The sequence below is a fragment of the Culex quinquefasciatus genome, chromosome 1 (genome assembly GCF_015732765.1).
Source record: "Culex quinquefasciatus strain JHB chromosome 1, VPISU_Cqui_1.0_pri_paternal, whole genome shotgun sequence".
In the NCBI taxonomy this organism is placed as follows: domain Eukaryota; kingdom Metazoa; phylum Arthropoda; class Insecta; order Diptera; family Culicidae; genus Culex; species Culex quinquefasciatus.
The window spans coordinates 41,218,385-41,241,621 of NC_051861.1; the positions used below are offsets into that span (position 1 = coordinate 41,218,385).

At 37.9% G+C, this 23,237-nt stretch overlaps 3 protein-coding genes across 4 annotated transcripts in view; 2 read left to right on the top strand and 1 right to left on the bottom strand.

Moving 5' to 3' along the window:
- The window catches only part of LOC6040269, a 45,378-nt gene extending 28,550 nt beyond the window's left edge, over positions 1-16,828 (bottom strand). The window contains exon 1 of the mRNA XM_038248645.1: positions 16,777-16,828. The gene's annotated coding sequence lies outside the window, so the exon portion shown is untranslated. The remainder of the gene's footprint in view (positions 1-16,776) is intronic.
- Positions 1-23,237, top strand: part of LOC6039069 (cap-specific mRNA (nucleoside-2'-O-)-methyltransferase 1) — a 145,042-nt gene that overhangs the window by 65,034 nt on the left and 56,771 nt on the right. Inside the window, exons 2-3 of one of the 2 annotated variants that reach the window (XM_038248641.1) lie at positions 21,168-21,450; positions 21,514-21,653. The gene's annotated coding sequence lies outside the window, so the exon portion shown is untranslated. Of the gene's footprint in view, positions 1-21,167; positions 21,654-23,237 lie in introns of both variants that reach the window. The other variant, XM_038248640.1, reaches the window with a different exon arrangement.
- Positions 6,971-10,639, top strand: LOC119769563. Its single transcript, XM_038262479.1, has 3 exons — positions 6,971-7,201; positions 7,258-9,716; positions 9,779-10,639. Coding segments are annotated over exons 1-3 (2,691 nt in total). The 3' UTR covers positions 9,780-10,639.

Here is a 23,237-nt window from a genome sequence, read left to right on the forward strand (position 1 = left end):
CAATAAAACCGAATTGAAAATTGAAATTGAATTAAACTGAAACTCGCAACACAGAAAAAAATCAATTCCCGTAATCGTGAATTAAGTTCACGAATGTGAGATCCACGAAGGAATTTATTCATGAGTATGGTGTATTTGCACCATAAACGTGAATATATTCCTTCGTGGTTCTCATAATCGTGAACTGACTTCAAGGTTTCGAGAATTGATTTTTTTTGTGAACAGAGAAATCCTTCGAAAATAAATATTTTTCATTATTTTTAACGTACATAGTTTTTTTTTTACAAAGTAAGGCATGGAGATGAAAAATCCCAAGCTTCATGGAAAAAAATAAGTATTGAACACAAATGAAAATTGATACTCAGGTAAAAAAAATGGAATAGCCGTTTTGTATGGAAGGCTGCCAAAATTGCATGAAAAGTTAAATGAACAAACTTGTGATGCAAAATGACTTTTTGGTCATAAAAATAATCAAACACCAAGTTTCTTCGTAATAAAATAAAATAGCTTTAAATAACAATATAAAGCTAACTTTCAATAAAAAACAAACAGAAAAATCAATCCTTCAAACTTTCGTCGCAAACCAGAAAATATTTTTGATGGATTTGTTCATTTCCCCCATTCACAAACTTCGCTGCAAAAATAAGCAATATAAATTTAAATTTCGCAATCAACCCGTCGAGTTTCCCAACTTCAGCGATACGAACCTAATTTTGATTCCACCCCCGCCCACCTCCCACAACCATGGCACTGCACCTCCGTGCACTGATTTCCAATTTGATACCGTTTATCACGATCATAATAACTTTTCGGCGCTAGGCAGATTACCATGCTGTTTTCGCCAAAAAGCTCCAAACCCCTCCGCAACCCATCAGTCAGTTTGCTGTTAAACTGAGGGCCTAGTTCGTGTCTGGCCTTCAACGGCTTATTTACACGTGTGTTGATTAACACATCGTTTCGGCCAGGGGAGCCGTGACCATGACCGATTCACCACAACAAAGTTGAAATGGGGGAGCGGGAGAAAGGGGGGTTGATGAGTCGACGGTAAAGTCTCGAAATTCAGGTCATCCCTGCCTTTGGGGCGGGTAGTTTCGAGATTTGTTTGCGATGATTGTATCGACTTTGAGTGAATTGATTAAAGAGAGAGAATTATTTAATGAATGATTAGAATTTTAATACATTTTATTTTCTATGGGCTAATTTTGGTAACAATAAGATTTAGTTGGATTGAAATAAATCAACAATAGAATTAAATTTATTTATGCACTTCCATTTCCAAAACAAAAAGTTCATAGCAGCACTCATTTGAATGCTAAATAGTTCTACCTAGATTTGATATTTGATTGCAACAAGTCTAATTATAAATTAATCATTATACCTGACAGGTTGGTTCGCCTAATTTACTTATTAACCGCAAGTATTTGATTAGTCAAATTATAATCAAATTGATTTATTTGATCTCAACTCAAATTTTGCTTGAATCGCGTAATTAAATTATTTATCAGGGGAAAAGCTATTTATATTACGGGATTTGCGGAACGTATCACCATTCGAAAAGAGTTCCCAGAATACTACACTAAGTGCCATTTCCATTACATAATATTTCATCACGTCCTTCAATCAAGATTCTCGCTCATCAATGCCAGTGATTCAAACTTCAAAAGTTATTCGTGAGCAGCGAGAGAAAAATCTTTATTAAAAATTCGCTTTTTCTCAAAGTACTTAAATTTAGCGAAGTTCACCCAATTTTTTTAAATTCAAAACTCTACAACCAGGATTTTTTTAACTTTGCTCTAAAATTCTGCCTTATCTTTCGAAGCCCTGTCCCAACCCCGGTGCCACCCAAAATAAATCATTGCCGACGAAGCGTCAACATTTTCCCAAGCCACTCTCCGCTAATCCATTTTCTCGCGCTTCATTGATACACAACACCATGGATCTTCGCTCTGTCCGCCGATTTTGAAGAAATTGTTTGAACCGCCCGCCTCCGCCGGTCTTCCACTCCCACGCGCCCGGATAGCAAACAGCATAAACAACAATCCAAAATCCGACCAAGTTTCTCCGATTCTGTCAATCACTTTGGATGTTGTCATTATTGGGTTGGGCGCAAAAAAAAAAGTCGGGCACTTTAAGACTTTTGAAATTTGGACTGAAATGGTGGGGGGAAAGAGCCATTTGTGTCGGAGAATTCTCAAATGACAAACAGAGAAAGGAACTTATTTTCATCTCATTGAACTTCTTGTTTTTTTTTTTCGTTAGAATTTCACAGAAAATTTTAAGTGTGCCTTTGTAGGGTTTAATTTCTTCTAATCGAAGGACTTCATCGTCTAAATCCACTCGAAACGAGTGGATTGTGTTTGCGTAAACTTTGGCATTTAGGTTCGAATGCAGACTGAGCCATAGAGTGACACCAGAAACCATTTTTTATGAGGAATATTTAAGCTCAAATTGTCGATGATTAATCGTCTGATTGTATTTAATTGATGCATTACTTATTGTGAGTGATTAGTTCTAGTGAATAACAATTGCATATCAATTCCCACAAATCAATCAATTGCAGTTCAAACTAAAATCAATTACAAACTCAAATGATTTTAATCAGTTCGAACTAATTGATTTGGATAAATAATGGATAGTTAGCTCTGTTGTTTCAATTTGATCAAATTCGATCAAACAAAGAACATGCCGTTTCCCGTGCTCCTAATCCTTATTCTTTTAATCAATTTTTAAGCAAACTTGGCTGAAAAATCATCACACATACATGACGAAATCCAGTCTGCAACCCGCTAAGATCATCGTCTCCATTCGAATGGATATAGGGGAAATATACCCATTTTAGGCCGAATAAGCGGTCGTGTTTGTATGATGCTGGATAATCTGGAGTGTTCCTTGAAATTTACTAAAACCAAGTACACCAACGAGTAGAGCAACTGTTTGTGAACATTTTTGTTTATTTTCACTTTTTCTAAAAGTTATTCTATTCCTTTTACAGGCATTTGAAAAAAATATTTCCAAAATGTATTCTAATCAAACGAGAATGCATTGGGCAACGTCCATTTTTCTATTTTCAGCCTTCGATTAGAATGGCTAGTCAAGAGTCAAACGTCAAAAAGGCTTTGCGCGTTTGTTTTTTTGATGGCGCTTGCTAATTATTTACATTTTTCAGAATTATTTTTCAAGTACGTGACTAACTAATGTGCAAAAGAAAATGTTGCCGAAAGTTGGGGGCAGTTTTGTATCGAAAGAGCCGTGAAAAAGTACGCGAAAGTGAAATGATGATTTTGGCGATATTCATTAAGCGTTTGAGGGTTTCTTGCGTGTGTCACTGTGTGTGCCAACAAAATAATGAGAAATGGTCTCGCAAAATAGAAATTATGATCAAAAGTGCATTAAATTTGATCTTTTTGGCCAGTAAGTGGCATACATTTGCGTGCTTACTTGAGGCGGTGCTGTTGCTGGTAAGTTTATAGCCTAAATAGTATTTTTGGAGCTTTAATCGAGCATCAACTCTCCATATGACGAAGATAGGTGATTGATTGGAAATGGTATATTTCCCCTATACAGCAATTCCCCACGAAAACATCATGCTTCGAAAAAAAAATTCTCCGATCGGGCTCAATTTTTTTCTGGGAATCCTTGGCCGAAATAACTAGACCGGTATTTTTTTTGTTTGGCCGTTAGGGTGACCAACGCCGTGTTAGGGTGGTCCAAAAAATTGCCATTTTTCAAAAAATCATAACTCGGTAGCATTTCAACCGATTTTAGATGTCTTGGGCGCAAACGAAAGGGTATTAGATAGGCTTTTAAGGAAAATAGTTCAAAGTTTCAAATATCTAGTCTAACATTTGAAAAGGTCTAATGAATGCTTAATATGCTCTTTTGAGGGTCTCGGGACCAAGAAGCCTTTGTATGAAAATATTGTTATCGAATTCTTCGGAAAATTTTACATAATATATCAAAAAATGGTGAAGTTATGTGTTCAATATCCCGAGATATTGGAAAAGGGAGAATGGCGCAATTTTGATCCGCGAAGCTGGCAATTTTTCGTACCACCCTAATATGGCATAGGTCACCCTAATGGCCGAACAATAAAATATAAGGGGCCTAATTATTTCGGCCAAGGAACCAACGAAAAAATTTTGAGCCAAAAAAAATACTGTGCATTAATTAACGATCAGATTTGCAAAAAAAAACAAATTAATTTTTACTCAATAGAAAGAAAAGACAAACTTTTTATGTTATGTTTAAAGTAATAAAAAAATATGCTAAAAATGATTAAAGCAAATTGTAAAAAAGTGGTTTTTGCAAGAAAACATGTCATGTTATACATTTTAAGAAAGGTAATTACAGACCTTTCTAACGAGTTTAAATCATTGATGATCTGACATCAAAAGTTGAAAGCTCATAAGTGTTACATATACACTTTTTTAAGGACGGATATTATTCGGATCTATTACGTGACCCATCGTTGGATTCATAATAAAATCCACGTTTCACGTTTTAATTGCAATAAGTAACAACTTGAAAAAGGTTCTTTTTATCAAAACCTCACAAGAACTTTTTGTTAGCAGTTTTTAAATTTCAAATTTAAAAGATGTAAAAGAAAGGGGTCCCGACTTCACAGATTCCGACTCCAAGTAAAAGTTGCTGAAAATTTGCTAAATCCGATGCAGTCTCCGAGGTCTCACTCCAGCTCGAACTTCAACGTCAGCTCCGACTTCCTGGCTCTGTGAAAATAATAACAGTTTTTGTTATTCACACTTCAAAAATTCTCAATAAATAAATCAATTCCGTTAGGGAATATAACAAAATTAAAAAAATGAACTCTAAAAAGTAAATTTTATCGGATTAATTTTAGCTTGAAACCCCATTTCATGGTGAAATAAATGACCCCGATGAAATTGCTTAAAAATATTTCATAGCTCTAGCCAATTTTAGTAAAATCCCTTAGGGGGTATATGAAATAATTAAAAAAATCAACTTTCAAAATTTCAACTTTTTAGAATAATTTTAGCTTAAGGACCCCATTTCATGTCCAAAATAATGACCCTGACGAAATTGGTCAAAATTATCCCATAGTTCTATTCATTTTAAACAAAGTCCTTTAGGGGGTATATGAAATAATTAAAAAAATCAACTTTAAAAATTTCAACTTTTTGAAATAATTTTAGCTTAAGGACCCCATTTCATGACCAAAAAAATGACCCCGACGAAATTGGTCAAAATTATCCCATAGTTCTAGTCAATTTTAGCAAAGTCCCTTAGGGGGTATATCAAATAATTAAAAAAATCAACTTCCAAAATTTCAACTTTTTAGAATAATTTTTGCTTAAGGACCCCATTTCATGGCCAAAATAATGACCCCGATGAAATTAGACAAAATTATCCCAAAGATCTAAACATATTTTACAAAAGAAAAAATAATAACAGATTGTGTTATGGACACTTAGAAACTTTTCCATTTGTGCGATTTATGGTAATTTTATTTCTAAGTCAGTATACCGAACGAATAACAAATTTTGTTATTGGGAGGGTTTTTGAAATATATTACATTTCCTCTTATTAGCGTGTTATTAAACATTTTCAATATAATATCACTTTGGTCAGATCTGAACTGACCATGAAGGTGTTGTACAGATGTAAATAGGTCGAATTAGTTTTAGCACACAATTTACACAGAATGCATTCGAAGACACACAAACACACACTCACATTTAGGGTTAGTTAATTGAATTTACTTATGAACTAAACACACAAAAATTAGCTGCATGCAAAATACCGAAGTTGCTCTACTACACGGTATCATCATCCTCGCTGATATCTCTCAGTTGGGAGAATCTGTATCTCTACCGTGTGAAGCAGAATTGGTAAAAAGTAGCCTAGACAGAAGATCAATACGAGAACCAGGACAGTACGAAATACATCTCGCAAGCACAAACGTCGCGTTCTTCTTGTTCTTTACATTGCCAAATCCCAATACACAAGTCGTGCAGTAATTAAAATCGAGTTTATTTCTGATCCGAAATCGTTCGACAATTTGAACCCAAATCGTGAAGATTCGCCGCGTAGTGATCTGTCTCTAGTGCCGCTGAAACAAGTCCAGCGGACTGAGTGTGATCGTTAAGGTGATCGTGAAGCAACAACGACACTTTCACGGTGGAAAGTGCGAAGTACGAGTGCCTATAGTGTACGGTAGTGAGGTGTTACCTGTCTCCGAGGTCTTCAGGTGCCACCAACGAAGGTGGGAAGCAAAACCTCCAACGTCCGGCGCAAGTTCGAGCCCCGGCCCGAACATTTGGTCCTTCGAGCCGGATCGGAGGACGACGTCGAACCTGGGACCTGTAGTGCGGACGGATAGCGCTGTAGCGGTGTTGGTAAGAAGTCAATGGAACTTGACCACAAAAGGTGAGGCACTCGATCTAGTACTACTACCGTTGACGGGTTCCCACATTTGCACTAATTTGGCTGGTTGCAAATGGTGGATGAATTGCATGACAAAATCGCATGTTTGGCAAAGTGAAAGCATAAGGCAAAAGAGCATAATTCTACGAATTAGCGACAAACGCAGCTCAAATTCTACGCGCTGTGCTCTTGATTCACTGAGAGAGGCACAGAGAGCGAAAAGTGGGCAAGTAAAGCAAAAGTGGGCAAGTACTCAAGGAATGCACTTACAGTGACGCAAACAAAAGTGGGCACGCCAAGTTTTGGTGGTTGGATAAATTTCAACAAAAAAAAATCTGTCTCTAGGAGGAAACTCGAGACTTTGCGTTTGGGTGGTGGCGTTTAGCGGATTCGCGGATCGCGAAAAGGGCTCACCACCGCTGGAAACACGTTTTGATTTGTGTCCCTTTCGATCGTTTTCGTTCGCGTACGCGTAGAATACCACGCACGCGCGACGGTAAGTGGTATTTCCGCCGCAATCGTTTCGCGTTTCGTTTCGTTTGGTGAGTGAGTAGAGTGGAGTGTGGAGATGACAACCAAGGCGGATAAAAAGCTGGTTGATCTGCTGCAAAAGCGAGAGCGACTTGTGGCTACACGAGAGTTGGTTGAGAAATTTGTGGCTGCATACGATCACGAAAAGCATGTTATCCAAATACCGGTGCGACTAGAGACGTTGAACAGGACCTACAAGGAATTCCTTTCCGTGCAGTCGGAAATCGAGCAGCTGGACAAACCGGAAACCTTCAAAGCACATCTAGCGGTGCGGTGCGAATTCGAGGATGCTTTTGTGAAGCCAAAGGTTTCCTGCTCTCCAAGGCAGATCACCACACAGCGTATGCGGATACTTCGTTGAACTCCAGCTTTACTCATTCACAAGGACCGTCAACATTCCATCACAGGCTGCCCAAGATTGATCTACCCAAGTTCAATGGAGACGAATCAAGATGGATTTCATTCCGAGACAACTTTGTTTCCATGATTCACATCAACGAGGACATCCCCGTAGTCAACAAGCTACAATACCTGCTACAATCGTTAGAGGATCCCGCCAGAAAACAATTCGAGACTGTTGAGATTCAAGCAGATAAGTACGCGCCGACCTGGGAGGAACTCTTAAAGAAGTACGACAACAAACGCTCGCTGAGAAAAACCCTATTCCGAAGACTGTACGAGTTGCCATCAATGGAAGGCGAATCAGCACAACATTTGAACACGTTGGTTGACGACTTCCAGCGACATGTCAAAGCCCTGGAGAAGCTTGGAGAGCCGATCAACCAGTGGGATACACCGCTCGTATTTATTCTCAGCGACAAACTGGATTACGCTACCCTACGTGCTTGGGAACAGGACTCAAGCAAGAAGGAGGTGGTGACCTACGAGGAGTTGATAGAGTTCCTGAACAACCACGTTCGCATGCTGAAGTCTTTCGCAAGTGACTTGCAGCACCGTCAAACCGGCAATGTCAAGGTGGCCGGCGCTAGTCAGAAGAAATCCCAATCAGTTAAGTTCATCGCAAACGCAGCCACATCGGAAACAAGGACGTACACACCGCAGTGTCCGTCATGCTCGAAGCAGCACCTGTTATACGAATGTCCAGCATTTACTAAGCTTGCAGTGATCCAGCGTCGCGAGCTGGTCACCCAACGAAGCCTGTGCTGGAATTGCTTCCGCCAAAATCACCAAGCGCGTGCCTGCAGATCGAAGTTCTCCTGCAGAATATGCCAAGCGAAGCACCACACGCTGCTGCACGACCCAGGTGCACCGGACCACACTCAAGACGCAGCTGTGGCTTCCAATTCCACAGCTCCTCAACACAACCCGTCTACAACCATTGGAACCTTTGGATTAGGAAATTCCTCTGAAACCAGCCTTCCAATCGTAGCGAAGCAAGATACGGTTCTTTTGGAAACAGTAAACCTTCTAATCACCGATCACCACGGGAGAGAACTCCTAGTCAGAGCGCTTCTAGATTCGGCATCGATGTCCAACTTCGTCTCGAACAACCTGGCGGACTTGCTCAACATTCGCAGAAAGAACGTGGATGTCACCGTAGCTGGACTAGGAGAATCTGCCAAGAAGATCGACCAACAAATCACCACCACAGTCAAGTCGCTAACAAGCCAATTCTCCACCACCCTCGATTTCTTGATCATGAAACCGCCCATGGTCAATCTCCCAAGAAGCGCAGTAGACATCGCTCATTGGAACATGCCCGATGTCCGACTAGCTGATCCTCACTTCCACAGGCCAGGAGCGATCGACATCCTGATTGGTGGAGAATTCTACCATGAACTTCACACCGGACAACGCAAGCCAATCGGTGACGGACTTCCGTTACTTGTCGAAACTCATTTCGGATGGACAGTAACTGGCAAGATTCCCACCAAGTCCGACGAAGCGTCCACGTTGTGCTGCTTCTCCACCACCGCTCGAACTTTACTAGTAGCTCCTCAACCCATTTTGGAGCTCGAAACTGCCAAACCAAACGCAAGCCATCCTACCAAACAAAGTTCCTCCACTCCCACTCAAACTCACAACGGAAGATACGTCGCATTTCTTCCTCGGTCGAAAAATCCGCAAGTCACCCACGGCAACTCCCGCGAGAGTGCCGCGCATCGCGTTGCTACCCACGCAAGCCGCCGTAAAAAAGTCCCATCTACGAAACCCGCAAAGAAAGCTCGCCTCAGCCACATGCGTAAGGACAACAATACCAAGCCCCACTGTTGTTTCGGATACCCGCTAGCCAGCTCGTTCATGCAAGCAGATCTACGATCGTGCTTCGGTCAAACATCTCCAGCCGTCAACGGTGCAGGAAACGAGATGATCGAACGGCAGACCGAAATGCAGCTGACCAACAAATCGCCAAAGCGCACATGCCGTGCCGTTCCGTCAAAATCGCTCACGTTCTTCAATCAACCACACCTCCGCAAGTTGGCCGAAGCTGAAAGCTGTCCGGCGCCAAGGCAGAAGAAGTTCTACAAGCATCACGTCTACAAAGGAGAAGTATCAACGGCAGGAGAAGGCTTGCAGAAAGCCGAATTTGCAGAATCTTCAAAGATCGGTCGAGCTGTCCGAAACATGCTCAATGCGAAATTGGAATGTGAACAGGTGAGTACCGTTCCATTCGCTCCATCTCCACCCGTTCGTTCTACCGGGTCTTTTGCTGTTCCAGATGATGCACGCGAGTCAAGTCAACCACCACCAAGAGCTGCAGAAACTCCAAAGACCGGTAGAGCACTCCGAAACTGCTCGATGCGCATAAGGAATGCGAACTGGTGAGCACCGTTCCATTCACTCTAACCCAAACGTTCGGTCTACCGGGTCTTTGTTGTTTCAGATGATGCCACGTGATTCAAGCAGGTCGGTTCGTCAATAATGAACCACCCACGCCCTGAAGGAATTTCATCAATGGATCGTGTCATGGCGACACGAAGTCTTCCCGAACGATGCCGAAGATAAGGAGAGAGGAGAAGAGAGTTTTGAAATAGCCACGGCTGTTTCAAGGTGGCCGGAATGGTCAGATCTGAACTGACCATGAAGGTGTTGTACAGATGTAAATAGGTCGAATTAGTTTTAGCACACAATTTACACAGAATGCATTCGAAGACACACAAACACACACTCACATTTAGGGTTAGTTAATTGAATTTACTTATGAACTAAACACACAAAAATTAGCTGCATGCAAAATACCGAAGTTGCTCTACTACACGGTATCATCATCCTCGCTGATATCTCTCAGTTGGGAGAATCTGTATCTCTACCGTGTGAAGCAGAATTGGTAAAAAGTAGCCTAGACAGAAGATCAATACGAGAACCAGGACAGTACGAAATACATCTCGCAAGCACAAACGTCGCGTTCTTCTTGTTCTTTACATTGCCAAATCCCAATACACAAGTCGTGCAGTAATTAAAATCGAGTTTATTTCTGATCCGAAATCGTTCGACAATTTGAACCCAAATCGTGAAGATTCGCCGCGTAGTGATCTGTCTCTAGTGCCGCTGAAACAAGTCCAGCGGACTGAGTGTGATCGTTAAGGTGATCGTGAAGCAACAACGACACTTTCACGGTGGAAAGTGCGAAGTACGAGTGCCTATAGTGTACGGTAGTGAGGTGTTACCTGTCTCCGAGGTCTTCAGGTGCCACCAACGAAGGTGGGAAGCAAAACCTCCAACGTCCGGCGCAAGTTCGAGCCCCGGCCCGAACACACTTCAATACCAAATTTTGTTATTTTATCAGAAACTGTTATTATTTTTTCTTCTTGAAGTTGAACTTCAGGATAAAATAATAACATTTTTTGTTATTTTAACAGGATTTGTTATTGAAATATTATTAATTTTGTTATTACCGTCTGCCCGGGGAGCCATAGAGTGACGCCGGAAACCATTTTTATGGGGAATATTTAAGCTCAAATGGTCGATGATTAATCGTCTGTTTGTATTTAATTGATGCATTACTTATTGGAATGATTAGTTCTAGTGAATAACAATTGCATATTAATTCCCACAAATCAATCAATTGCAATTCAAACTAAAACCAACTGCAAACTCAAATGATTATAATCAGGTCGAACTAATTGATTTGGATAAATAATGGATGAGTTAGCTCTGTTGTTTCAATTTGATCAAATTCGGTCAAACAAAGAACATGCGGTTTCCCGTGCTCCTAATCCTTATTCCTGTCCCGGTGAACGGTGGAGATGGGAGCGGCCGGTAGAATTGGTGCTAATTCCTTTTAATCAATTTCTGAGCAAACTTGGCTGAAAAATCATCACACATACATGACGAAATCCAGTCTGCAACCCTCTAAGATCACCGTCTCCATGCGAATGCGAATGGATATAGGGGAAATATACCCATTTTAAGCCGAATAAGCGGTCGTGTTTGTATGATGCTGGATAATCTGGAGTGTTCCTTGAAATTTACTAAAACCAAGTACACCAACGAGTAGAGTAACTGTGAACATTTCTGTTTATTTTCACTTTTTCTAAAAGTTATTCTATTCCTTTTACAGGCATTTGAAAAAAATATTTCCAAAATGTATTCTAATCAAACGAGAATGCATTGGGCAACGCACATTTATCTATTTTCAGCATAGTTTGTTTTACTTCCAGCGCTCTTTTGGGTCTGCTTAGTGCTGCCAAAATTGATGAAATTTAAAACGAACACTCACGAAAAGTAGCATTTATAGAGAAAATTTCCTGGCATCACTGGCTCGCTCCATCAGGCGCGCTGGTTGTGTTGGTGGCCACCCTTTGTCCTTATTTGCCTTCGCGTCTCGCTCGGTTTTCTTCAGCCTTCGATTAGAATGGGTAGTCAAAAGTCAAACGTCAAAAGACTATGCGCGTTTGTTTTTTTGATGGCGTTTGCTAATTATTTACATGTTTCGGAATTATTTTTCAAGTAAGTGACTAACTAATGTGCAAAAGAACACGTTGCCGAAAGTTGGGGGCAGTTTTGTATCGAAAGCGCCGTGAAAAAGTACGCGAAAGTGAAATGATGATTTTGGCGATATTCATTAAGCGTTTGAGGGTTTCTCGCGTGTGTCACTGTGTGTGCCAACAAAAAAAAGAGAAATGGTCTCGCAAAATAGAAATTATGATCAAAAGTGCATTAAATTTGATCTTTTTGGCCAGTAAGTGGCATACATTTGCGTGCTTACTTGAGGCGGTGCTGTTGCTGGTAAGTTTATAGCCTGAATAGTATTTTTGGAGCTTTAATCGAGCATCAACTCTCCATATGACGAAGATAGGTGATTGATTGGAAATGGTATATTTCCCCTATACAGCAATTCCCCACGAAAACATCATGCTTCGAAAAAAAAATTCTCCGATCGGGCTCAATTTTTTTCTGGGAATCCTTGGCCGAAATAACTAGACCGGTATTTTTTTTGTTTGGCCGTTAGGGTGACCTACGCCGTGTAAGGGTGGTCCAAAAAATTGCCATTTTTCAAAAAATCATAACTCGGTAGCATTTCAACCGATTTTAGATGTCTTGGGCGCAAACGAAAGGGTATTAGATAGGCTTTTAAGGAAAAATAGTTCAAAGTTTCAAATATCTAGTCTAACATTTGAAAAGGTCTAATGAATGCTTATAATGCTCTTTTGAGGGTCTCGGGACCAAGAAGCCTTTGTCTGAAAATATTGTTATCGAATTCTTCGGAAAATTTTACATAATATATCAAAAAATGGTGAAGTTATGTGTTCAATATCCCGAGATATTGGAAAAGGGAGAATGGCGCAATTTTGATCCGCGAAGCTGGCAATTTTTCGGACCACCCTAATATGGCATAGGTCACCCTAATGGCCGAACAATAAAATATAAGGGGCCTAATTATTTCGGCCAAGGAACCCCCGAAAAAATTTTGAGCCAAAAAAAATACTGTGCATTAATTAACGATCAGATTTTCAAAAAAAAAAACAAATTAATTTTTACTCAATAGAAAGAAAAGACAAACTTTTTATGTTATGTTTAAAGTAATAAAAAAAATATGCTCAAAATGATTAAAGCAAATTGTAAAAGAGTGGTTTTTGCAAGAAAACATGTCATGTTATACATTTTAAGAAAGGTAATTACAGACCTTTCTAACGAGTCCAAATCATTGATGAGCTGACATCAAAAGTTGAAAGCTCATAAGTGTTACATATACACTTTTTTAAGGACGGATATTATTCGGATCTATTACGTGACCCATCGTTGGATTCATAATAAAATCCACGTTTCACGTTTTAATTGAAATAAGTAACAACTTGAAAAAGGTTCTTTTTATCAAAACCTCACAAGAACTTTTTGTTAGCAGTTTTTAAATTTCAAATTTAAAAGATGTAAAAGAAAGGGGTCCCGACTTCACAGATTCCGACTCCAAGTAAAAGTTGCTGAAAATTTTCTGAATCCGATGCAGTCTCCGAGGTCTCACTCCAGCTCGAACTTCAACGTCAGCTCCGACTTCCTGGCTCTGTGAAAATAATAACAGTTTTTGTTATTCACACTTCAAAAATTCTCAATAAATAAATCAATTCCGTTAGGAAATATAACAAAATTTAAAAATTGAGCTCTAAAAAGTTAATTTTATCGGATTAATTTTAGCTTGAAACCCCATTTCATGGTGAAATAAATGACCCCGATGAAATTGCTTAAAATTATTTCATAGCTCTAGTCAATTTTAGTAAAATCCCTTAGGGGGTATATCAAATAATTAAAAATCAACTTTCAAAATTTCAACTTTTTAGAATAATTTTAGCTTAAGGACCCCATTTCATGGCCAAAATAATGACCCTGACGAAATTGGTCAAAATTATCCCATAGTTCTATTCATTTTAAACAAAGTCCTTTAGGGGGTATATGAAATAATTAAAAAAATCAACTTTCAAAATTTCAACTTTTTAGAATAATTTTAGCTTAAGGACCCCATTTCATGGCCAAAATAATGACCTTGACGAAATTGGTCAAAATTATCCCATAGTTCTATTCATTTTAAACAAAGTCCTTTAGGGGGTATATGAAAAAATTAAAAAAATCAACTTTCAAAATTTCAACTTTTTAGAATAATTTTAGCTTAAGGACCCCATTTCATGGCCAAAATAATGATCCCGACGAAATTGGTCAAAATTATCCCATAGTTCTAGCCAATTTTAGCAAAGTCCCTTAGGGGGTATATCAAATAATTAAAAAAATCAACTTCCAAAATTTAAACTTTTTAGAATAATTTAAGCTTAAGGACCCAATTTCATGGCCAAAATAATGACTCCGACGAAATTGGTCAAAATTATCCCAAAGTTCTAGCCAATTTTAGCAAAGTCCCTTAGGGGGTATATCAAATAATTTAAAAAATCAACTTCCAAAATTTCAACTTTTTAGAATAATTTTAGCTTAAGGACCCCGTTTCATGGCCAAAATAATGACCCCGATGAAATTAGACAAAATTATCCCAAATATTTAAACATATTTAAGAAAAGAAAAAATAATAACAGATTGTGTTATGGACACTAAGAAACTTTTCCATTTGTGCGATTTATGTTAATTTTATTTCTAAATCAGTATACCGAACGAATAACACATTTTGTTATTAGGAAGGATTTTGAAATGTATAACATTTCCTCTTATTAGCGTGTTATTAAACATTTTCAATGTAATATCACTTCAATACCAAATTTTGTTATTTTATCAGAAACTGTTATTATTTTTTCTTCTAAGCGAGTTGTGGCGCTATAACCACGGAATATAATGTCCTGGGCATTTGTGGAAATACAATGTCCCATCCCTGAGGGTCCCGGAGCACCAAAACTTCTTAGCATGGTGCTCCCAACGATTAATTGCCTAAACAAACAGGAACGTGAGCGGGGGATCCCCACGTTTCTTCCTCCCCCTGTAGATTCAGAACTGTATTGCTGTTTGAACATTCGTGTTCAAACTCAATCCAATTCAACGAATCATCTTTGCGGTTAACTTTACGCAGTTGGCCTGGCCGCTTTAACGTTTGTGATGTTTCAAAGCAATTTATTGCATTGGGGCACTGCAAATGTTAATAATGACAAGAAGAGTGCTAGGCGTTAATCAACCTAAGGCATTTTCCAGGATGCCCTCGAAAGACTGGCTGCGATAGGGTTAGATTAGATTAGATTAGAAACTGTTATTATTTTTTCTTCTTGAAGTTGAACATCAGGATAAAAAAATAACACTTTTTGTTATTTTAACAGGATTTGTTATTGAAATATTATTAATTTTGTTATTACCGTCTGCCCGGGGTACCACCCACCGTCACAAGATATCCAACAATTGACCTCTGATTCGTGATCAGGGACCAAAGTTACCCCTTACCGCAAAATTTCACGAAAATCGAAGAGGGGTTGGGGCAACTGCTGTATGAGTTGATAAGTGACCCATACTTTTCTTAAGCCGGATCATTTGGGTTTATTTGGTTTCGTTCCAATAACTATGTTTGATGTTATTTATTTCCTGATCTTTTATGTAACCCATGTTTAGTTAGGAGTGAAGAAGGCAACAACCACATAGGTGGATTAAGTTAATTGAAGGTTTGCATCGTCAATGCACTGATTTGTGATTGATTTATGGTCTGATTGTAATTAATTGACTCGTAGATTAATGGGAGTGATTGACCCGGCGGGTGATAATGAAATATAGTTTACCACAATTCAATCAATTAGAGCCCAAACCGAAATCAACACTAATTTAAATGCATTTTGCACTAGTTCAATTGTTTTTCAACCAGCAATTTTAGAAAAATGTAAGATTTATATTGTGCTCAAAGGTTTACATACTTTTTTTTAAATACAGTACATTTTTTGAAAACTAATTATTGAAAATCAACTGTACGTGCGTGAATGTTAAAATTCTGGCACAGTAGGCCGCTCACACTACAAATGTTAATAAATGATAAGAAGAAGGCCAGGCGTAATTCAACCTAAATCTTCTGCTGGATCAGATTAAAAAATCTATAACTGCAAGTGTCGAAAGGAATCATCCTATCATAAACAATTTCAAACTCAAGTTGAACCTCATCCTATTACCGAAGCATTTGCCATTAAAAAAACATCAGAGTTAATCCAAGCAACATGTCTCAATTTCCATGCTCTTTCAAAGTGCACAAAAAACACAATCTTTTTTTCCCCAAAGCTACCTCTTCCTTCAAATCCTCAGGCTCAGGCACAACCTTTACCAAGTCACCATATTTCTGTCACTTTTTAGCCTGCCATCATCGATCGATTCGCAAAAAAAGAAATCAGCAACAGCAAAAAAAATAACACCCAACAGGCACAATTTCGCTTCCTCAATCGAGCTGGAGCAGAACGTGACACATGTCTCTTCCACAGCACAGATTCCGTCACTCTCGTCGTCTCACGTCACGCAGGAAACTTTTTTGTCACCAACATTTTCCGCCGGGGAGCTTTTTCTTCATTTCGTCACTTTTGCCCACCCGCTTCCAAGATGATATCATCTTGTCGTCGTTCAAACCATCAAAAGCTACCACCCACCCAAGCCGGCTGCAGCACCATCTGTTGCAGCGTGGCATTGTATCACCTCTTCCAGGCGACCAGACGGTGGACCGGCCACCAATGGCCGTGGAAAACAAATTAACAAGTTTTTTTCTGTTTTGCTTCTTCTTCTTTTTTTTCCTTTCGACATTTTATTACACCATTCACTGACACTTTTTTTCACAAGCTTTTTGTTGTTGTTTTTCTCGTTATTAAATAATCGTTGATCTTGTTTGGATCCCCCAGCTTTTTTATTACACTACCAGAAAAAATCAAATTTTCCTCGTCATTTGTTGTCCACCCAGGCGTTTTCTTCCTTCAAGCTTTTCCCCCAAGAACTTACCGTAATCGCTTCTGCCAGAAAATCCTTCAGAGCAAGTCACGCCGAATCGCGTGCACAAAAACAAAGGAAAACACTAAAAAAAAAGCTCCGACTTGCAACGAGAGCGAAAGTGAAATGAATTGTCGAAAGTTTAACACATTCGGTTTTATACGATCGTGTACTGAACGCGCGCGCGATCGGCTCCGGATCGCCGAAGTTTGAAGCGCGCGGTAAAGTTTGTGGACGACGACGCTGAGAAGCTGCTTTTTTAGCAGCTTTGCATTTCGTCACAATTCTGCTGGCTTGACGAAGGTGTCATATGTTTGAAATTGAATCGACCTGTGAAGTTCAAGATTCAAGGCAGATGTTCAAACTTCTCATACTCACTGGAATAAAAATTCATCTATTTCATAAAATACAACAAATTTATTTAAAAAAAATCCTTTAGCTTCATCCATAAAGTACGTCACGATAAAATCAGCCAAAATTTACCCCCCTCACCCCTTTTGTCACGCTTTTGCTATACTTTTAACATGCAATGTCACACTTGCCCAAAATGCCTCATCCGCAGCATCCGATTGCTTGCCTTGAGAATAAAACATAATACCGTTCAACAAACACTATGATTTTGGGTCACATCACCATCTTCTATGATGAATCCTGACCAAACACCCTATTCGCGATTAAAAGCTCCATAATTCCGGCAGATGGCGCAAAGCATCGAAGAATGACGATTCAAATTTTCGCTGTTCGGTTACATAGGAATGCAAACTTAAAATTGAATTTACAGCTCTTAAAACAACTTTTGAGAAAAAATCAAGTAGTAGGAGTGTTAACTTTTTGCCCTCTATAAATTAACGCATTAAAAAAAAATGAAAAAAAAAAAAATTTTTCGAAAAAATAATATTGTTTAAAATGATAGAGCATCAAAAGTTAACAAAGTATCAGCTCGAATTTTTGCTCAAAAGTTGTTTTAAACGCTGGAATTGAACAAAACAGAATTCGCATGCATAACCTCAAAGGGCGGAAATTTAAATCGACATTCTTCGCTCTGTTCTGCTACTCAACACTAGGTGTCGCATGTCGTTTGGCTCTTGAACGGCAATCCTACTAACCAATTTTCAGGTTCCTGGCGCTCGTGGGGTGTAAGCACAGAGTAAATCAGCTGCCCTAGTAGCAACCTGCGCTAACTAACATTCCCGTCCCTCAAAATCGAGGTCTACAAACTGACATGGCGGGCGCCGTTGGTGGCCAATGACCGTTACCTATTCGCAACTGATCTAGCTTTAGCAATCATGGTGTTTTATCTTTTCAGCGCATTCATACATGCTATTGATAAGGGAAACACCACTTGATTGTCAAAGCCTATAATCAGTAGTGCTGAAAGGATATTACGGTTCTATTAAGCAACGTAGGGGCAACCATGGGTGATCTCTCATGCTCATGCTCATGCTCATGCTGTTGTCATACATTCTATTTGGCTCAAGTTTGGTGGTGGACTTCCCTTTGACCAAAAAAGCCATACAATTTTGGCCTCTGTCCAAACAAAAAGTACGAAAATATTCAAAAATCGACATCTTTTGGAGAAATTTTCTAATCGATTTGGTGTCTTCAACAAAGTTGTCGGTATTGATGAAAATGACGATGATTTTTCTTTATTGGAGGTGGACCAAAAAGGTTACCATTTCTACACAAAAAAAATCCCAAAATTCGTTTTTTTTTTGTTTTATAAACTGTACTAAGACACAAAAAATGAGCAATAAATTTTTATTAATGATCCATAACATATGTTATTAAAGATTTGCGCCAAGACAGCATAACGGCAGCAGTTTGATGCCGGTACGCTCGTGAGTAGCAGTAGTTTTGTTTGTTTCGGTTCGGATTGCATGTGCTCGTTCTCGCGTAGAGGTGGGGTGTCGTGATGGCAACATGAGTCAAAGAGCGATCAGAGCTTTCGGTCAGCAGCGAGTAGATCCTGCTTCCAAGGTTCTTGCTTTTTTTAGGCTGTGATTTATGTGTTGCCCTACCAGAAGAAAGATGTTGAGACGAGGAAAAACAACTTTATTAGTTTTGACGTATTTAAATAATTCAGTTAAATGTACCTATTAGATAATAAGAGTCAGTAAACAATCAATTTAATGTGAGTTAAATATTGGATAAAGCTTTTAAACTTCATGTTTAGTTATAACATGGCAAAACAAATAGTTTTCTTTCATAACTAAGATATTTTATATTTGAATTTGTCCTAAATCAAATTTTCTATTTCCAATAACATTTCAATCAATGGTCGTGTATGATAAAACCTTTGTGCACCATCCTAAACTTTAGCGCAAAAGATGCCATTTGAGTCCCTTGAAACATATTCAAAAAAATTAAAATTTAACAAAAAATTGGGATATTTTATGAAAAGTCTAAGTCATAACCTGTAACTTTGTGGAAGGAACGAAATCGACCAGAATGTTTTTTTTAATAATGTATCTAGACTTTTTTTATTGGGTCCTATAAACAAATGAAACACAAAAAGCTATAGGACCTTTTAAAAAAAAACTCTAGATTTTTTTTAATGGTTTCGTATCACTTTTGAATGGAGAGCCCCTTAATTTATTTGGAGACTTGTTTTCTCTTAGGAACAATTTGGGGTAAAGTTCAAACTCAAACTATAATAAAGAACCCCCACCCCTCCCTACACTAATATATCCACGTGGTTTATGGATGGACTCTTATTCAATTTATCGAAGATTCGATTAAGATCAATTCGCTACAAAATGTGCCTTTTTTATTTTACTTTTTGCATTTTTTAATCTGAAACTGAAACTTTTTTGGTGCTTTTGATATATCCAAAACACCATTCTGCATCATTTGTTTGTCCATGTAATATTCCATAAAAAATTTTCAGCTGTCCATACAAAACTAAATTATGAAAATTCAAAAATTTGTATCTTTGAAGATATTTTTTGATCGATTGATGTCTGCGGCAAAGTTATGGATAATGGCTACAATGACAAAAAAGATTATACGCGGCAAAAAATGATGATTTTTAATTGCACTTTTTGTCACTACAACTTGATTTGCAAAAACATAATTTTTATATTTTTTATTTAATTTTTTGAAATGTTTTAGGGGACATCAAAAGCCAATTTTAGACATTTTTCAGAATGGGTTAAAAAATCTTTGACCGAGTTATGAATTTTTGAATCCTAACTGATTTTTCAAATAAAAAAAAAACGAATTGTTGGTCGCAAAGTCAATGTAAATCGGACCGTTAGTTGTTGAGAAATCGACATTAGAAAATAGTGGGTTGTTTGGGTGAGACTTAGAAAACATAAATTTTCCTGTTTTTAAACCTTTGCATGGCAACTTAGCAACTAAAGGTCGTATCAACAAAGTTCAAAAAAGCAAAATATTTTTTTTCAAAGGTGTGCAAACATGTGCACTAGTTTAAAAAAATGAAAAACTTTGAATATTTTCAAAAACGTACCTGAAAATAGCTTTAACTTAAAAACAGTGAACTTAATCAAAATTTAACAAGTGAACTTTTTGATTGCAAATTCGATTTTACATCGAAAAATGATATTGAAAAATGTTTGCGACCAATATTGCGATGTTTTGAAAAAAATTAGTATTGATTCAAAAAATCATAACTCGGTCAAAGATTTTTTGCACAAACTGGGAATTTCTGCAAAGTTGGCTTGATGTTAAACTTGTTTAAAAAAATAAAAAAAGCGTTTTTTGCAAATCAAGTATAGGTGACAAAAAGTGATACTGAAAATCTATTTTTTTTACGGTGTACCGTCATCTGGGGAAAATCGGGTCACATGGAGTGAATTGGGACAGCAGTTGGGACCATGTTGGGGCACAATATTTTGATATTTCTGATTGGTTTCGGTTAGAACAGCCTCAGACCAAAAAAATGTATACATCCGTTTCCAAATTTAAAAGCTTTAAGTGCTCTGAAAATTGTTGTCCCAATTAGACTGTATTCCCAATTCACCCAAGATGACGGTATCATTTTTTTCAGTGTAGTTCTTATCCATACCTACAACTTTGCCGAAGACACCAAATCGATCAAAAAATTCTTTCAAAGGATACGTATTTTTGAATTTTCATGCATATTTTTTTGTATGGACAGCTGCCAAATTTGTAAGAAAATTTATATGTACAAACTAATGATGCAAGATAGCTGCTTTGGGCATACAGAAGGTACCAGAAAAGTTTCAGCCGGATTAAACAATACAAAAAAAATCGAATGACCGAAATCTCAGAGAATTGCTCTCAAAATGACCGAAATCTCAGAGAATTGCTCTTAATCAAAATTGAGACGAGTGCCGCGACTGATCGAACCTGGAATGTTTATCATTCTAAAAGTCCTTAGCATAAATATAAAATAACATCAAATTCCTTTCAATTTCCAGGCTACTCAACAAACCAACCAAATCCGCTAGCCAAGCCGCGCCTACTCACCGCCAGAGGCGCGCGCGCGCGTCTTTCTTGCTGCTGCGGTTGAAGTTTCTGTCAGTGACGCACCCCGGCGCGCTAGAACTGTCACTTTTGCACGGTGCCGCCGCCAGCATATCTGATGTAAACAAAAGCATTACAGCTGTTCGCGAGGTGTGTGTGCTTTGGGGCAGTTTTTATCGGAAAAATCGTGTTTCCACCGGCAAGTGATTGTGAATTCGGGGGATCTGTAAAGTAGCAGTAAGTTTAAGTGGGATTGACGGTGAATTCAGTGGAATTTTAGAAATTGTTGGTGCGTTGCAGCTGTCAGAGGTGGCAAAAGGAAGACTTTTGGTGATTTGCTGGAGGAAGACTTTCTTACTTGTTTCAAATCGCCGAAAAACAGCATGTGCTTCTAGCTTATAAATAACCTTTCGGCTTGTATTGAATAATTGCAACACAAGGTCAGTAAATATGCTTTTTTATTCGTGTGGTTGTTTATACAGAGTTGTAGAAAATCCTAACATTACAAGCTAATTGCAAATGAAACTTTTATCGAATCCCTTATCACTGCTCTATTCTGATGCTCACTAAAAGTACTTTAAGACATTTAAAAAAGTTGTAATAAAAAGACGACAACTATACTGCCCACCATTGAAAAAACGGCTAATATCCACTTTTGGCAAAAACGAGATATCAGCTGGAGCTGGTAGAGGATGTTCCAACACATCTCCTGGAACTTGAATTTCACTGAAATAGTGTTTAGACTCGGCTGCCGATGCGAAAAACCAAACGGCTAATATGCCACTCTTATGGGAAATTGCCTTGACGGAGATTTTGTGACAAACACTTAAACGCGTTTTTCTCGGAATACTTGATTTGGCATAATAGCCGAATTTTCAATTATGGGCAGTATAGTACCCAAATATGTACAGTACTGGTCAAAAGTATATGACATTGAACGTCAAACCTAACTCAAAATTCAAATTACTGTTTTTCGCTCGTGAGCAGTTCTCTAGGATTTCGGTCATTCGATTTTTTTTGTATTTTTTAATCCGACTGAAACTTTTTTGGTGCCTTCGGTATGCCCAAAGAAGCCATTTTGCATCATTAGTTTGTCCATATAATTTTCCATACAAATTCGGCAGCTGTCCATACAAAATGATGTATGAAAATTCAAAAATTCTTTTGAAGGAATTTTTGATCGATTTGGTGTCTTCGGCAAAGTTGTAGGTATGGATACGGACTACACTGGAAAAATAATACACGGTAAAATTTGGTGATTTTTATTTAACTTTATCACTAAAACTTGATTTACAAAAAACACTATTTTTAATTTTTTTATTTTGATATGTTTTAGAAGGCATAAAATGCCAACTTTCAGAAATTTCAGGTTGTGCAAAATCACTGACCGAGTTATGAATTTTTTAATCAATACTGATTTTTTCAAAAAATCGAAATTTTGGTCGTAAAAAATTTTCAACTTCATTTTTCGGTGTAAAATCAAATTTGCAATCAAAAAGTACTTTACTAAAATTTTGATAAAGTGCACCGTTTTCAAGTTATAGCCATATTTTAGTGACTTTTTTGAAAATAGTCGCAGTTTTCATTTTTAAATTAGTGCACATGTTTGCCCAGTTTTGAAAAAATATTTTGAAAAGCTGAGAAAATTCTCTATATTTTGCTTATTCGACTATGTTGATACGACCTTTAGTTGCTGAGATATTGCAATGCAAAGGTTTAAAAACAGGAAAATTGATGTTTTCTAAGTTTCACCCAAACAACCCACCATTTTCTATCGTCAATATCTCAGCAACTAATGGTCCGATTTTCAATGTTAATATATGAAACATTTGTGAAATTTTCCGATCTCTTCGAAAAAATATTTTGGAATTTTCAAATCAAGACTAACATTTCACAAAGGCCAAACATTCAATATTACGCCCTTTTAAAATGTTTGTCTTGATTTGAAAATTCCAAAATATTTTTTCGAAAAGATCGGAAAATTTCACAATTGTTTCATATATTAACATTGAAAATCGGACCAT

Coding starts and splice junctions, on each gene's coding strand:
- LOC119769563 (XM_038262479.1), top strand. CDS start 6,971: ATGACAACCAAGGCGGATAAAAAGCTGGTTGATCTGCTGCAAAAGCGA. Junction 7,202..7,257: donor CCTTCAAAGCACATCTAGCG/GTGCGGTGCGAA, acceptor CTGCTCTCCAAG/GCAGATCACCACACAGCGTA.